This window comes from Pelobates fuscus, chromosome 13 (assembly GCF_036172605.1).
Source record: "Pelobates fuscus isolate aPelFus1 chromosome 13, aPelFus1.pri, whole genome shotgun sequence".
Lineage (NCBI taxonomy): Eukaryota > Metazoa > Chordata > Amphibia > Anura > Pelobatidae > Pelobates > Pelobates fuscus.
Window position 1 is genome coordinate 36,441,274 of NC_086329.1, and position 16,225 is coordinate 36,457,498.

The 16,225-nt window shown below is 45.1% G+C and overlaps 1 protein-coding gene across 2 annotated transcripts in view; it reads left to right on the plus strand.

The window, feature by feature from the left end:
- Positions 1-16,225, plus strand: part of CCDC9B (coiled-coil domain containing 9B) — an 85,266-nt gene that overhangs the window by 46,836 nt on the left and 22,205 nt on the right. For both annotated transcript variants that reach the window (XM_063440281.1, XM_063440280.1), the window contains exons 8-9: positions 14,521-14,589; positions 15,302-15,483. In XM_063440281.1, coding sequence (XP_063296351.1) covers positions 14,521-14,589; positions 15,302-15,483 — 251 coding nt within the window. The remainder of the gene's footprint in view (positions 1-14,520; positions 14,590-15,301; positions 15,484-16,225) is intronic.

Sequence of the window (16,225 nt, forward strand, 5' to 3'; positions counted from 1 at the left end):
AAAGGAAGCACAACTGTGCAAGGAATGGGAGGAACCCTAGCTGGAGCAGTGAAAGCTAACATAACTGTGCAAGGAATGGGAAGAACCTACCCAGGGAAAAGAAAGGAAACATGGCTGTGCAAGGAATGGGAAGAACCTACCCAGGGAAAAGAAAGGAAACATGGCTGTGCAAGGAATGGGAAGAACCTCCCCAGGGGAAAGAAAGGAAACATGGCTGTGCAAGGAATGGGAAGAACCTACCCAGGGGAAAGAAAGGAAACATGGCTGTGCAAGGAATGGGAAGAACCTACCCAGGGGAAAGAAAGGAAACATGGCTGTGCAAGGAATGGGAAGAACCTACCCAGGGTAAAGAAAGGAAACATGGCTGTGCAAGGAATGGGAAGAACCTACCCAGGGGAAAGAAAAGAAACATGGCTGTGCAAGGAATGGGAAGAACCTACCCAGGGTAAAGAAAGGAAACATGGCTGTGCAAGGAATGGGAAGAACCTACCCAGGGGAAAGAAAGGAAACATGGTTGTGCAAGGAATGGGAAGAACCTACCCAGGGGAAAGAAAGGAAACATGGCTGTGCAAGGAATGGGAAGAACCCTCGCTGGAGGAATGAAAGGAAACATGGCTGTGCAAGGAATGGGAAGAACCTACCCAGGGGAAAGAAAGGAAACATGGTTGTGCAAGGAATGGGAAGAACCTACCCAGGGGATAGAAAGGAAACATGGCTGTGCAAGGAATGGGAAGAACCTACCCAGGTTAAGAAAGGAAACATGGCTGTGCAAGGAATGGGAAGAACCTACCCAGGGGAAAGAAAGGAAACATGGCTGTGCAAGGAATGGGAAGAACCTACCCAGGGGAAAGAAAGGAAACATGGCTGTGCAAGGAATGGGAAGAACCCTCGCTGGAGGAATGAAAGGAAACATGGCTGTGCAAGGAATGGGAAGAACCTACCCAGGGGAAAGAAAGGAAACATGGCTGTGCAAGGAATGGGAAGAACCTACCCAGGGGAAAGAAAGGAAACATGGCTGTGCAAGGAATGGGAAGAACCTACCCAGCGGAAAGAAACCAAACATGGCTGTGCAAGGAATGGGAAGAACCCTCGCTGGAGGAATGAAAGGAAACCTGACTGTGCAAGGAATGCGAGGAACCATAGGTAGATGAATGAAAAATATGACTGTGCCTAGAAGAATGAAGGGAAACGTGGCTCAGCAAGGAATAGGAAGAACCATACCTGGAGGAATGAAAGGAAACACAACTATGCAAGGAATGGGAGGAAACCTAGTTGGAACAATGAAAGGAAACCTTGATGTGCAAGGAATGGGAGGAACCATTCCTGGGGGAAAGAAAGGAAACATGGCTGTGCAAGGAATGGAAGGAATCCTAGCTGGATGTATGAAAGGAAACACAGCTGTGCAAGGAATGGGAGGAACTCTACCTGGGGGAAAGAAAGTAAACATGGCTGCGTAAGGAATGGTAGGAATCCTAGCTGGAAGAATGAAAGGAAATATGGCTGCATAAGGAATGGGAGGAACCCTAGCTGGTGCATTGAAAGGAAATGTGGCTCTGCAAGAAATAGGAGTAGCCATAGTGGGGGAAAGAAAGGAAATGTGACTGATGGAGCATGAAAGGAGGAAATGTGATTTTAGGTTGGAGACTCATAGTGTTGCGGTCACCGGCCCGCCGAGCCTCACGGCCGTGCCCGACCGGCACGACCGTACCGACTACACGAGCTTACCTGCTCGTCGGCGAGCCGGGAACCGCGCACTCACTTCTTCCGGGCATCACGCCCGAATCCAATATGGCGCCGATCACGTGGTCGCGTCTATGGATAGCCCCGCCCCCGAGAGTTATACCAACGTGTGCGTGACGTCACGACGTCAACGCACACGCACGTTTTGGGGTCAGAGGTCGCCCTCTGACCAATCATAGCCTAGAGAGGGGTATTTAAACCCCTAGCTTTTCCCAGAACTTTGCCCTGTCGTGGTTTCAGTTTCCTGGTTTCCTGAGAGTGCTATTTCCGTGTTTCTGATTTCCTGGTATCCTGATCCTTGGCGTTTCCCTGATTATTCTGATCTCTGGTTTCCCTGACTTGGCTTGTTTAATCGGTATTGAGTATTTTCTGGCTTCCTTGACCTCGGCTTTCCCTTTGACCATTCTCTGTCTCTAGCGTATTAGTCCGGCCATTCTAAGGTCCGGTTTACGCTCTATCCTGTTATTTTCCTTTTCTTACTTATGTATATGTTTACATAGTTTCTGCGTGCTGGACCACATAGTTAGCCGTGACACATAGAGTGTGGTAGCTGGCTAAACTTGTAATCACACTTGTTTTACCTTCCATATTAATAGCTCATCTTTCAGACACATGCTGATGTACTGGTCCATTGCAGAATCCAGTGGCCATTGGGAATAAGCTGGGGCGATCTCCGCAATGTTTGTGCCATGTGCACGCTCACATTTCTGCTGTTTTTGAGCAGCATTTGCCGTGTCTGCCATTTTTAGCAAAAATGATAGATCAGTATTCCAGATGTAACTTGTAATTTTGTATTAATAATTACAATTCTTTAATTTTTTTGTATTTTATTTATTTTGTTATTGTTTTGATTTTGCAGTGCAAAAGTGTACAACATGCTTAAGGTGCCCCAACGGCAGTCCACAAACTAATCAACATATATATAACATTTGGACACATGAGAAAACGTGCACAATTTTATCATTATTAACATGTCAGGCTTTCATATCCTAGCTGTAGGCAAGTATGCGTGTAAGTAAAGTGGTAAGCTAGCTAGACCTGTAAAACAACAGGAAATTTACGAAATGTATAACATGCTAAACTATATATATGACTGGTTAGATTAGATTAGCTGTAATGCCACCAGGTCCCAGACTCCCCCTAAAGCGTTGTGCACATAGGCCGTGCTATGTTTCCCTGCTATATAGACATTGATGTCACTGATGAGAATTAGGCGCTCATTTGATGCCGTATGTTGTTTTCCGCTGGTTAACACTCCATATGTTCAGGATGGCGTCTTGTATGCGGCGAACCAGGCCGGTATTGAGGCCTGCATCACAAAGACACGGATTCGGAGGCTCACTAAGTCAAGTCCACCCCATTGTGGGGAATGCAGACGACCTTGGTGGGTAATCGCCGCTGGTGGCGGGTGGTCTTCTGCTTGCATGGGAGATGCTTTGCGGTTGGACCCTTGATGGCCCTTGGCCCAGGTGGGCGCCTCTTAGGTGCAACCGGAACTTGAGGAATAGCTGTGCCCAGAGTGGTCTTGGACTCCCCTTGTCCGCCACCTCCACATAACACTTCCGTTGTCAGGTTTGTCACTTGTCTCGCAGCCAGGGTGTCTCAGAATCTTTGGAAGATTTTCAACAGTTTCTGCAGGGACCGCTCTACAGTGCCATGCTGTATCTGTACATGCTGCGTGGGAGGCTTCCAGGAACATGGCACGTCCGCCATTTTGGTCAGGGTCGCTGTGTTTGAGGAGCGGGCTGAATGCAGCCTCAGGATGTTTCCTGGTTGTGTACAGGCTGGTGGGCGCTGGGATGACCCCTGCCGGTCCAAAGAGGGAGGGGGGTGTTGGTAACGGGGCAGCTTTCAGATTTGAAGCCTCGTCTCGTGGTTCGGGAGATCGGCTGCCTCCCTTGACTTCTGAGTGTGCAAGGCCTCACTGGCATCCCAAGGTTGTCCCCTTCTTGGAGCACCCCGGAGGACTCCGCTCTGCTGCCCGTGTCTGTGGGGTTCAGGAAAGGGCATTTTGGCGTGATGTGAGTAGGTTGTGAGAGCTTAATATGCAGGCTGAAGCAGGAGCGAGCTCTCCCACACCACACGTCAGTCCGCCATGTGGTTAAGGCCCCGCCCCCTTCTTTACATTTTTAAAGTATCCTCCAAGTCCTAAAAATAATTTGCAAGGAGCAGCAGTGTACTAGTATTAGTCCAATTTAATTATACGAAAACGGATTCAACATTTATTGGGATGTAAATGAGCAATATATAGCAAAGTAGCTGATTCCACATATGCTGCCTGTTTGGCTGAGATCATCAGTGTTGATGATCTCAACCAATCCAATGTTTTCCTGTAGGGGAGCATTTGAAGGCTGTGTATGTGAGGCAAATGAGAATAATTTGAGCTATAACGTATTTTTACTCGGTTAGAGCTGCGACCACTAGAGGCATTAACCTTCCACTGAAAACATTTTATGTTACTGCAAAACTGGAGTGTTTTCAGTTGCATGCTTAAAGAGACAGGGTCATGGCATCCAGACCACTTTATTCAGGTGTAATATTTATTGTTAGTCACATTTTTATTGAGTTTTAAAATAACAATCCAAGCTGAAATAAGTATGTGCAGTATCTATTTTTGGAAAACAAGGAAGAAGCTTTGCATACTGGCTTAATTGCTACTTTAAAAAAACAAACAAGGGGGGCGTGTCCAACTTCCGGCACGGACGGACGCATGGAGTAGGAGCTCCGCACACACCCGGGCCAGAATACCAATTTAAAACGCAAATTTCCCGAATCCACACCCTGCTAACGGAGGGGGAGGCTACGAGGACTACCAGACTGCCATGTCACCTTCGAAACAAACGAAATTAACGGACACGGTCCGCCAAAACAAAAAAGATCGTCAGAAACAGGCCCAAGATGGCGCCGATAGCAGGGCGCAGTCCCCTGTGCATGATGCCAACGAGCCGCCCGCACCACTTCCATCGGATGATGGCCAAGTGACCAAAGAGCACCTAAAAGCAATGCTCATGGACCTGAGAACTACATTAAAGGAAGACTTCACGTCTATTATATCTGGTATTCACCAAGAACTGGCGGAATTGGGAGACCGCACGGACCAGATTGAACGCCGGACGGATGATTTAAGCTCTGCCCACAACACAATGGCGGACAAAATACGAAAACTGGAGGACGAAAACACTAAACTCTGGCACAAAATGGCGGACATGGAGGACCAGAACAATGTGAGGTTTCGGGGAGTAGCGGAGTCGGTGAGTGGAGACCAAATCCCCTCATGTATAACAGCCCTGTGCTCTAAGCTAGTGCCCGACCTAACCGCTGATATGTGGGAACTGTACAGGGCCCATCGCACGCCCAAGCCACCCCGATTCGCCGCAGAGGTGCCGCGAGACATTCTTGTCCGCTTTCACTATTTCAGGGCCAAAGAAGCGCTCCTAAAGGCAGCCAGGTCCGCCCCGACGCTACCTGAACCATACGATAAGATATCGATATTTGCCGACCTATCGGCCCTAACTATGGCCAGGAGTTCTCTTCTGTGACCAAAACCCTGCGCAACCACGGGCAAGCATACAGGTGGGGTTTCCCCACGAAGCTCCTCATATGGCGAAACAACAAACTCCACATTATGGAAGACCCGGCGGGTGGCTTGGCAACGCTGAAGACCTGGGGCCTTTGGAACGCGCAAGGAGACGTCTCTACTCCTACAGAAAAGGCGTCCGCCACGAGAAATATACGGCCGGAGTGGCAGATGGTAGGCCCTCCACCTCGCTAAAAGGCAGAGAGGGACATTGGCCTTCTGAATTTGTCTATCAACGTAATACAATAGGCTACAAGATACATTTTCAACTGAACGCTCTGCTGCAATTGGGACATTACCTGCTCCACAAGGACTGACGTCTAAAGAACCCCTACTTTCCTCAAGACTCCTCACTTCCAAAACGCTGGTGATTGATGCCGACGGACGAAGAAAGTGGTATTAGTATGATAAATACACCAATGTAAACCGTTAATGTGGGAACAAAAAAATAAAAAATAATAATATACAAACAAAAAAAAAAACGCATAGTATTATACCCAATTTCGATTGCTAGCGATTTGGCAAATGTTTCATATGGTGGCCAATGCTTACTATATGTGTGTCTCTTCCCGCATTGATAGGGGACCCCAAATTCTGTTATTAGAATTTAACGCTACTTGGTAACGGAATGACCTTACCAAGCAATAAGCATTAATTTCGTTAGGAGTTGTATCTCTCCTGCATATATTGATGTATACTGTTATAAGTTGTGGGGGGGATGACTGATGTATATGTTTACAATATGGCAAATAATGTGAAACGTTGAACATGACCGACACTGACTCCCTTAGGTTTTGGGAGGGGTCGCCAGCGCTGACCAGGAAGGAGTAGCGTCGCCCCCCCACCCCCCCTGCCATAGGGGAATACAGATAGGGTGGAAAGCTGTGGAGCCCAAAAACTGGCGGGGCGCCTAAACGACGGCTCTGTATCTCGGTGCAATTTGAGCGACTTTGGATGACATATCGGCAGCCTGTAAACGTTGGGAGGCTAGTGTCCACACCCAAAATCCCTCCCAATAGATGGAATTAAAACTGGGATGCGATTCTTTAAAAAAAAGAAATACGTTTTTGGCCCGGACGCGGACCCGCTCCGCACGAACCCCCACGGGAGTTTCAATGGACCTGGAGCGTATAGGCTCCCCATTGTACCCCATGTTCTACTCTCAAGTTCGAGAGGCACTGTACATACTTACTTTACCTGTATTTTGGTTTAACCCTGTTATTTTCCTACCCCATCCCTTGCCGGCAGCAAACCCCTATATCTATCTAAAACACCGCAAGATACAAAGCCACATTAGGGTACCTGTATTAACGCTATTTTTCTCAAGGGCCCTGAACATTAACACTCCTAGACCATCTCCAGCGAGCTCTATAGCAAGCATAACTCTATTACTCAATGTCGTACCACTTTAAATGCTTCTCTATGAATGTGAATGGCCTGAATAGCCCTTTTAAACGTAGTTCAGCAATTAGAGAAATTCATAAATCCAACGCAGCCATAGTATGTCTACAGGAGACTCATATGTGCAAGAAAAAAACCCCTATCCTAATATCCTCAAAATACCCCCAAGCCTTCCATGCCCTCTCACCTACTAAAACGAGAGGAGTAGCCATCCTGTTCCATGCGGATTGGGCTTTCCAACTTACTCAGATGTTTAAAGACGAGTTAGGGAGATTACTAATTGTAGTTGGTTCGCTGAATGGTATGCAACTTACGATCGCATCCATATATGCGCCCAATAACTCTCAAACCTCTTTTATTAAGCGAGCACTGACTAAAATAACCAAACTACGTGAGGGGCATATCATCATTGGTGGTGACTTTAACTGCACGATGAACCCCGACTTAGACATAAAACGAACCGAAGGGAAACACCCACTACAGCAAGCCACCACAATGAGCCACACCTTTAGCTCACTTCTCCATACGAACGATCTTTACGATACGTGGCGCACCCTATACCCAACGGACATAAACTACACCTAATTCTCGCAGGTACACCACACCTACTCCCGTATCGACATGTGTCTGGTGGACAAAAGCTCCATAGTAAATGTTGTGGAAGTGGAAATAGGAGAAAGGACCTGGTCCGACCATGCACCGGTAATTACCACGTTCAGGGCCATGTACCCGGCACGAGGCCGGAGTGCGTGGCGATTGAACGAATCCCTTTTAGACAATGAAGACACGGCTACCAAATTGGGCGCAACCATTGAGGCATTCTATGATGACCATCGGCACGACCCCTCACATATCGCCACTAAATGGGTGGCCCTTAAGGCCGTACTGCGTGGTCTCCTAATCCAGATAGGGTCGATAAACAAACGAAAGGTGCGCAACAAGGCAGAGGACCTAGCGGCACAACTTAAAACTTTAGATAGTGACAATAAAATAAGGCCAACCAAAACCGTATCCCAAAAAATCGCGAACATAAGAAAAGAGCTACATGCAGTCTCGTTACTCACTATGGAACGGCAGCTCCGTAAGCTGAAACTCACCTACTACATGCAAGGGAACAAGGCAGGCAAACTACTCGCGCGACGCCTTAAAACCCAATACACACAATCCAAACTCCCATATATGACATCGGCCGCAGGGACAAAATTATTTAACCCGCAGGAAATAGTAAATGAATTGGCATCCTTTTATGATAGGCTATACAATCTCCAACAGGACACCAGTTTACACCACCCAACTGAGTCAGACGTAGAAACCTTCCTACAGGAAGCGGACTTGCCACGTCTCAATGCCCACCAATGCTCCCTGTTGGCGGCTAGGTTTACAGAGGAGGAAGTGCGAAACGCAATACGCAAACTCCCCAAACATAAAGCACCGGGCCCAGATGGGTTCTCCAACTATTTTTACACCACATTTGAGGCACAACTAACACCGCACTTGACAGAACTCTTTAACTTCTTTGCAGCAACAGGGTCCATGCCGAAGGAGATGTTGCTAGCCCACATTGTTACGCTCCCCAAACCGGGCAAGCCACCTACTGAATGCGCTAATCTGAGGCCCGTCTCGCTGTTAAATGCAGATACAAAACTATATGCCAAACTCTTAGCTATGCGATTACAACCTGTTTTGTCAGATTTAGTTTCAAAGGAACAGGCAGGATTCGTTCCAACTAGGCAGCCAGGGGATAATACCCGCCATTTGATTGCATAAACTGGACATACATGAAGGCTGTGTTGGCAAATATGGGTATCCCGCTACCATTTTTAAAGAGCATTATGGTCCTATACTCCAAACCTGCAGCCAAAATATTCAACTCAGGGTTTCTGTCACGACCCTTTCAGATAACGAATGGTACCAGGCAGGGGTGCCCGCTGTCTCCTTTAATATTTATCCTATGCATGGAACCCCTGATAAGACACATTAAATTAGAACACGAGATCGTTGGCCTGAAAACCCCGATAGGGACCCAAAAGATAGCCCTCTTTGCGGACGATGTTCTTTTATTTTTAACACAACCAGAAACTACCATTCCAAAACTACTAGCACTACTGGAGAAATACGGGAGGATGTCATATTATAAAAATAATGCCAAAAAAACACAAGAACTAGCGATAGGGCTCGCTTCCCCCATACTTGCCCGCATAAAAATGCAATACCCCTTCGATTGGAGAAAAACCTCCCTCTCATATCTGGGCATTAAGCTGCCAGTATCACACTCGGCGATAATAAGAGAAAATCACATCCCGCTTATGCACAAACTAGAAAAACAAACTAAGGAGTGGGAAGGAAAATAAATATCCTGGCTGGGACGGATCCACACCGTAAAAATGATGACGCTGCCACACATACTATATCTTTTTCGCACCCTGCACATATCCATCCCGAACCCTATTTTAAAGAAATTTCAGGCCGTAATTAACGCACACATTTGGAAACGTAAACCCCCAAGGATAGAACAGAGATCACTGTGGCGTCCCTTTACAAAAGGCGGGTTGGGAGTACCCAATATTAAATTATACTACAAAGCCTCATTAATGGCTCAAGGACTCACGGTTCTTGAACGACCATCTCCTCCGGTATGGCTCGCGCTGGAGAATGCGTGTATGACCTCCGGCTCACTCCCACTGGCTCTATGGACGGGAACGACTCCCCCCTCGCATGGCTCTGTGCTACCAACCACTGAAACACTGCTCCAGTTATGGAAGCAGACTACCCCGCTATTTTTACAAGGTAATGACATGCTCCTTGCAGCACCACTTCAGGCATTAACTGCCCGAACGACCAACCTGCAGATTGAACCCTGGCTACGTCAGGGAATTCACCATGTACGATCATTACTGACCATTACGGGTATTAAACCATTCCCGGTTATAGCTAGGGAGTACCAACTACCGACAAGGGAATTGTTCCCCTACTTGAGAATTAGGAACATTGTACAGGAACGCAAGCTCAGTTTACAAGATATCAACCTCCTACCTCCGTTTCTCCATAAATGTATGGGGAAACTACCAAAAGTAAAAGCACTGTCTCTATGCTATACCACACTCTCACTCCAAGATATAGCGTCCAAACTCTCATATATGTTGAAATGGGAAACGGACATGGGGATACAGTTCCCAGTAAACTCTTGGTATCTGGCTCAAAAGAAAACAAAACAGGCATCCCACAGTCTTTCCCAGTGGGAAGCATTTTGTAAACTAACTATGGGTTGGTTTCTGGTCCCGTCCAGGCTAGCCCACATCTATCCAGGGACGAACAACTCATGCTGGAGATGTCTCGGACAAATAGGGACCCTTTACCATATATTTTGGACGTGCCCAAAGATTGTTGTAGTGTGGCAGACCTTAGCGCAGTTCCTGAATAACAAGATGGGGATCAAGGTCCCAATGAGACCAGAATGTTTTTTACTACACATTTTCCCGTGCCCCCTTCCTGTAGACGAGATTTACCTATTGATCCTTTGCCTTATGGCGACCAAAACAGCTATAGCCCATAGATGGAAGGCCGAGCCAGCGCCTACAATGAATGAAATCTTTGATAGAATAGAGTCGGCGCACACTTACGAAACTATTGCAAGCCGACTAAACGGCAACCAACACAAACATGGGATAAGATGGCACAGATGGGTGGAATATAAAAAGGAGGAATAATAGCACAAAAAAAAAAAAGGGAGCCTCGACTCTTCTAAGTTAATATAGGAGACCTCAAGCTACCCTGCCCAAGATATACCAACTGCTGCCCCCCTTCCCTACACTCTCTATTACCCCAACACTTAGCTTCGTCTCAATGCCACAGGGATGGCGCCAACAAATGGTAACAAGGTACACAACTCGGATGGTCCCCGTTTCGAGCCCAGACAGACAAGAGACCACAAGCGCCTGTTATTGATTGATTTATGTACAATTGATGTACATCTGGTTGTTGGGACCTATGTGATATGTGATGTATGGTGTATTATGTACCAATGTCCCCCCCCCCCCATGTTTCCCCTTTTCTTTTCTGTACCCCACTCCTTTATACACACTTTCGTGTGACCAAAAATAAAATACATTGAAAAAAAAAAAACAGATAACAGTATAATAAACTATGGATGCATCACCATATGTTTAGGAGAAAAATACAGGCACATTTATAGGCTTGAGTAATTGTTAGTGTAATGTTGCTCAGTAAGTACCCATACCTTACCCAGGAAGTCATGCAAAGTAACAATAGGTGATGTGATGTAAACAGTAAGCAACATGATTACAACGACTTAACAAAGAGTGTAAAACCCAGGAGGCCCCCAAGTATGCAAGACGTGTATGCCCCACACAGTCATAAAAATAACAAAATCAAAGGTATAACATGAAAGTAATATAAAATAAAACAAGTACTTGACAAGTGCCAATATGTGATATAAAGGCCAGGCACGATGCCAGAGAGAGAGAGTCTTGGGCCCAGTACTGAAATCATCTGATTTCCTAAAAGGGCCGAGCAAAGTCCCTCCATTGAAAACTTTGTCAGGCTCAATATTTTACTGATATGGAGGCGTTGGATCACCATGTGGCATTAGTGTAATCCTGGCAGGGTCGGCATAGCACCTCTGGCTGCTTTCAGAACCCAATGTGTGTCAAAGCATGGCCTTAGTGTAATGCAGAACATTGAAAGGGTTGCATACCGCTCTTTCCACGATGGGCCTCGGATATTGCTGTTGTTTCGTTTGGGCCCTGTCAGGAATGGGGTCCACAGCCCGTTGTGTACTAGGCCTAGCTTCTGCCATTTTTCGAAGTAGCAATCGCCTCTGCCTTTTTCAAGCCTCACCTGGGGTTTGAGCCCACGTCTCTTGCTTGAACCCAAAGGTGACCTCTGGGGTAACTAGTCATTCTGCCGCTGTCGAGCAGGATATTGCGGACGTTGGTTCAACTTCTGCCAATACTCAGCAAAGATTCTGTCTAGTTCAGAAACAGAGGGGCACATGGCATCTGCCATTTTAGAAAAGACTCTGTTGACATCTCCACTGGTTGGTGACAAAGCATTAGGGCCTCTGCGGTGTACACTGAAATAACTCACGCCGGTCCAAAGGGGAGGTGGGGGAGGAAATGAGGGTGGCAAATGCAGTCGCAAGGCTATGCTGGCTACAGTAGAGCGGCCATAACTCCTGTTCCAAATTCACAGTTAGGCCGCTAGTAGTGTAGTGCTGTGTAGATAAGATGCGGTTGTTTGCCTGGTAACATTGTGTTTACCAGATATTCCTTAGACAGGAGTACCTGGAAAAATGTGGTTGAATCCAGGTGTATTATTCGCTGTATTGTCAATAAAACCTGGTCGGTTCAGGAGAGCTGCAACCCTGTGCTTCCTCACTGCATGGCAGCCAAGCCCCACCCCATAACAAGTCAATTTAAGGACAAATCAACATTTTCTAAGAGTTTTAGTTAATTTTTTATTGTCAGTCTGTGTTTTTTTTTATTTTTATTATTGAGGTAAATATGAAGGCATTACATACATGAGAAGAATTAAAACATACGATGTACAGATGTATTATAGCGGAGTACAATTGACTGGCATTACCTCATTTTTTTTTAAACTAATCAACTAAAACAAGCTACGCATACATACATTATTTAGCTGATCAACAACATTTAACATAAGCTCTTTTATAGAAAAGGAATAAACAAATGCAAGCTAGACTAACAAATGAAACCAAGTGTAGGAAAAATAGTAGGCTAGGTAGACCTGGTAATTAAAAGTAAAAGTGCATAACAAGCTGGATTTGCATAAGTCAGCACTATAACGTTTACTGCGATTGCCAGACAATAAAGCTCTAGAACAGGCCATATTTGCATGAGCTAGTACCATTACACATACTGATAGTGCTACTGAATATAACACTGCACACCATACTAGATTGGCATGAGTTAGTCCTATAAAATAAGTACTAATATTGCCACTAAATAGTAATGCTGCATGTAAGGCTAGACAGCAGAAATTGCTGGATATTACTGCTCGTGGGTGAGAAACATAATGTGAGTGGAAATACTGCTCTGTCTGGCAAACTAACGCTCAGCCAATGCCCAAGTTTGGAAAACCTTTGGAAAAAAAGTCATGCCTGTGGTAGGCTTGATTGGTAGCGATGCTATAAGTGCAACGCATGGCGTCCCTCTGGCCATGGCTCGGGTAACAGGCCAACATCTTAAAGCCACGGAATATATTTCCATAGTTGAGATGCAGAAGGCAGGGATGCTACAGTGCCACAGGTAACAGTCAGTTTTCCATCCGTTTGGACGATGTGATGGGGTCGTGCCCCTGTTTGCCCCCGGCCCAGGTAGATTTTGCAAATAAGGCCCATTCACCAGCCGGCTCTCCAAATCTCCGGCGGGTGGCTGATGTGGCGTGGCTCCAAAGAGGCCCAAAAGCGATAGAATACCTTTTAGCCGCCTCAATGAGTGTGCAAGTGGGTCATGATGTTCCAGCGCAGGCTACATATTTTCAAGACCACAAGGAAGAAGCACTGCCATCATCTTGTGCTCAGGGGCTGTGTCCAGGGTTCTAGCAGGTACAGCAGCAGAGATACACGATAATGCCTTGAATAAGCCAGTGAGACTGGGATATCCCCCAACTGTGGTTCACTAGGCCCTGATTGAAGCTCCAAGAATTTGTGCCAACTACAATCAGTCAGATTAATCTGAGGCACCTCTGCTGGCTCCAGGATCAGGTAAATTTTAGACTTCATAATTTGGGCTGGTTAGCAGGCAGGCAAGTAAATTGAATGAAATATAAAGATCAAGCTTGGAACTCGCAAGAAACACAGCCGCCATAAAGCTCAAGCCCCGCCCCATGGCTTTTTTTAATTCTCAACTGTGGAAATTATTTAGAATATTCTAAAGACTCAGTCGTAAAACAAATTGGTCGGTAAGTGAGGATGCACTACAGAGCATGCACACAAGTGCAGGTCTTTGTTCGGGGAAATTCTCCCAAACATAGACAAGCGCAGCAGAGCAGGGAATTCCTCAAATCTATGTTCGGGGTACATTCCCCAAAAATATATTAGTTGGATTCCCTGCTCTGGTGCATTTTTCTATTTTCAGGGAAATTCCCCTGAACATAGATTAGAGGGATTCCTTGCTCTGGTGCGCTTGTCTATGTTCGGTGAAATTTACCCGAACGTAGACATATGCACCAGAGCAGAGAATTCCTCTAATCTATGTTTGGGGAAATTTCCCAAACATAAACCAGCTCACAAAAGTAGGGAATCTGGTTGTAAGTGTGGGCCGTCGTAAAGTGAGGAACACCTGTACTATCATTTAAGTCCATAAACATCACTGATTACAAAGCTATTACTGTATTCTGTTATGTCTGTTACACTCAGGCAAGAAATAATTCATTTTAAAACTTGTCTTTCTCAACAAATGAATGTTCCGTGATACCAAATCCCAACACCATGGGAACTTGTTAATCTGTCAATTTCACCTAGGCTTAGCCTTGGAGACTTTTATCCTGCCCACTGTTATGTAGGTCTTTTGGCTTCATAAGCTTTAAGGCCAACTCCTCTCTTGATTCTGGCGTATATACACCAATCTTATACACACGGTAGGTCAACTTCGTGCAGCATAGTTTATGGTGATTATGGTGGTCTTTTAATTTATGTGTTACCTTATGGTGATTGTAGTGTCTTTTTTTAATTATGTAGGGCATCTTTTTGCTTGCTGGTTTTTGGGTGATTTTTTTATTATTATTCAACAGCCTTACCCATATTGCTCATATTCTAGGAACAGAAAAGTGATGGGACATTGAAAGATGGAGTAAAGAAGTCCGTTAGCAGAGATCAAAATAAAGTGGTGAGAATCTTGTAACCTTGGTGTGAAAAAAAAGTTTAATTCAGTCTTGAACACTTGGAATTTTATTGATAAGAACTTAAAGGTACACTTGCTAAAGCTCTTTATGCGTCCGGAGTCTTGTCATATTTGTGACAGTTTATAAAACTTGCAGAGAGCCAGGAAGGTTTTCTTCTGCTTCCATTGGCTCCACAAAGTTAACGGAAGCGGCAAGTGATCTAAGCTGAAGTGTTCTTGCCTTTCTCCATTTTCAATGAACTGTACTACAGCTCATTGAGTAGCATGGGAAAGCCGCCATTGTGTGTGTTATCGGCTCAAACAGAGAGGCTTCTCAAGAAGAAGCCTCTGATTGGTGTAGTCCCCGCTGCAGACTTAAAGTCTGTGCTGCAGAAAGAGGGCTGGCTTGCAAAGGCTGCAGGCAGAGTTTTGCAAGCTGTTTTGTCATCTACCCCCAAGAAAGAAAACATGCAGAAATAAAAATACATGCATTATATTATTTAGGGTTCTATCCCATGTCTTTAAAATGGACCGCTCACACACAAATTACATGCTAACGTTTTATAACTAAAATTCTATATGACCACTTTTGCAAATGTATCAATGCACTGTTCATTGCTTTATTTTTACGATTTACCTGTATGATTTCTGCTTAGAGAAAAAAATGAAAACGAGAAATAGTGCTGCCGAAACTAATATATATATATTTTTGTAATAGCTGGAAGAAAAGTGTGACACAGTTAACTCCGATTCAACCTTGACTATGGCTGAACGGGAGCGTGCAGAGTACCTTCAGTGGAAAAAAGAGAGGGAGAAAATTGACCTTGAGCGAATTGCGCGGCACAAGAATTCAAGAGGAGAGTGGAGACGCGCCTGGGATGCCCATAAAACTGAAAATATGTACTAACACATTCTTTCACTCGTATCTCTATTTCTAAATCAAAATGTATTTATTGAACTGAAATGCTCCTGTGTGTTTAGCTCACATGAGAGGTTGTGCTTACAGGAGTTTGTATGTAATAATGAGGACCGAAAAACGTTATTCTTTAGGAATAATTTTAAATAAACACTTAAAGTGTTCATATTCAGAAATAGTCTGTGTCTGCATACATTTTAGATTATGCACTCAACATTTAAAAGCGATCTATGACTTGTGTGGAAGTCTAACTCCACGTAGCTTTTTACAAATTGTGAGTAATGGAGTGCTAGCCAACTGTGGCCATCAGACACCAAGCATTATTATCAATAATTTCCTGTTTCCTGCACAGTGAATTGGTTAGTTGTTGCTCTGCAAATCAAGTTTCCTGATTGGTTGCTGACTTCACCCGCTCGCTGTAAGCTTTGCTTTTTTTAATCCGGAAGTGTCACTGATAATTTGGAAATGAGAATGCAGTTCCTAAATGGCCCTCAAGTCCAAACCGGAAAAAAACGGTCAGGTATCTTAAGTGGTAATTAGAGCCAAACAGTGGCTTGCTTTGATGAAGATAGCATTTCTCTTTTGGGAATATTGCTTAAGACTGACTTATGGAAAGAAAATTGTATCTTTAAATGGAAGGTATTTCAAAAACAATGATCTGGCTGTGGATTAGCTTCCCACATGATGTAAACGGATACCTTCCTTTCACCTAAAACTCTTGGGACT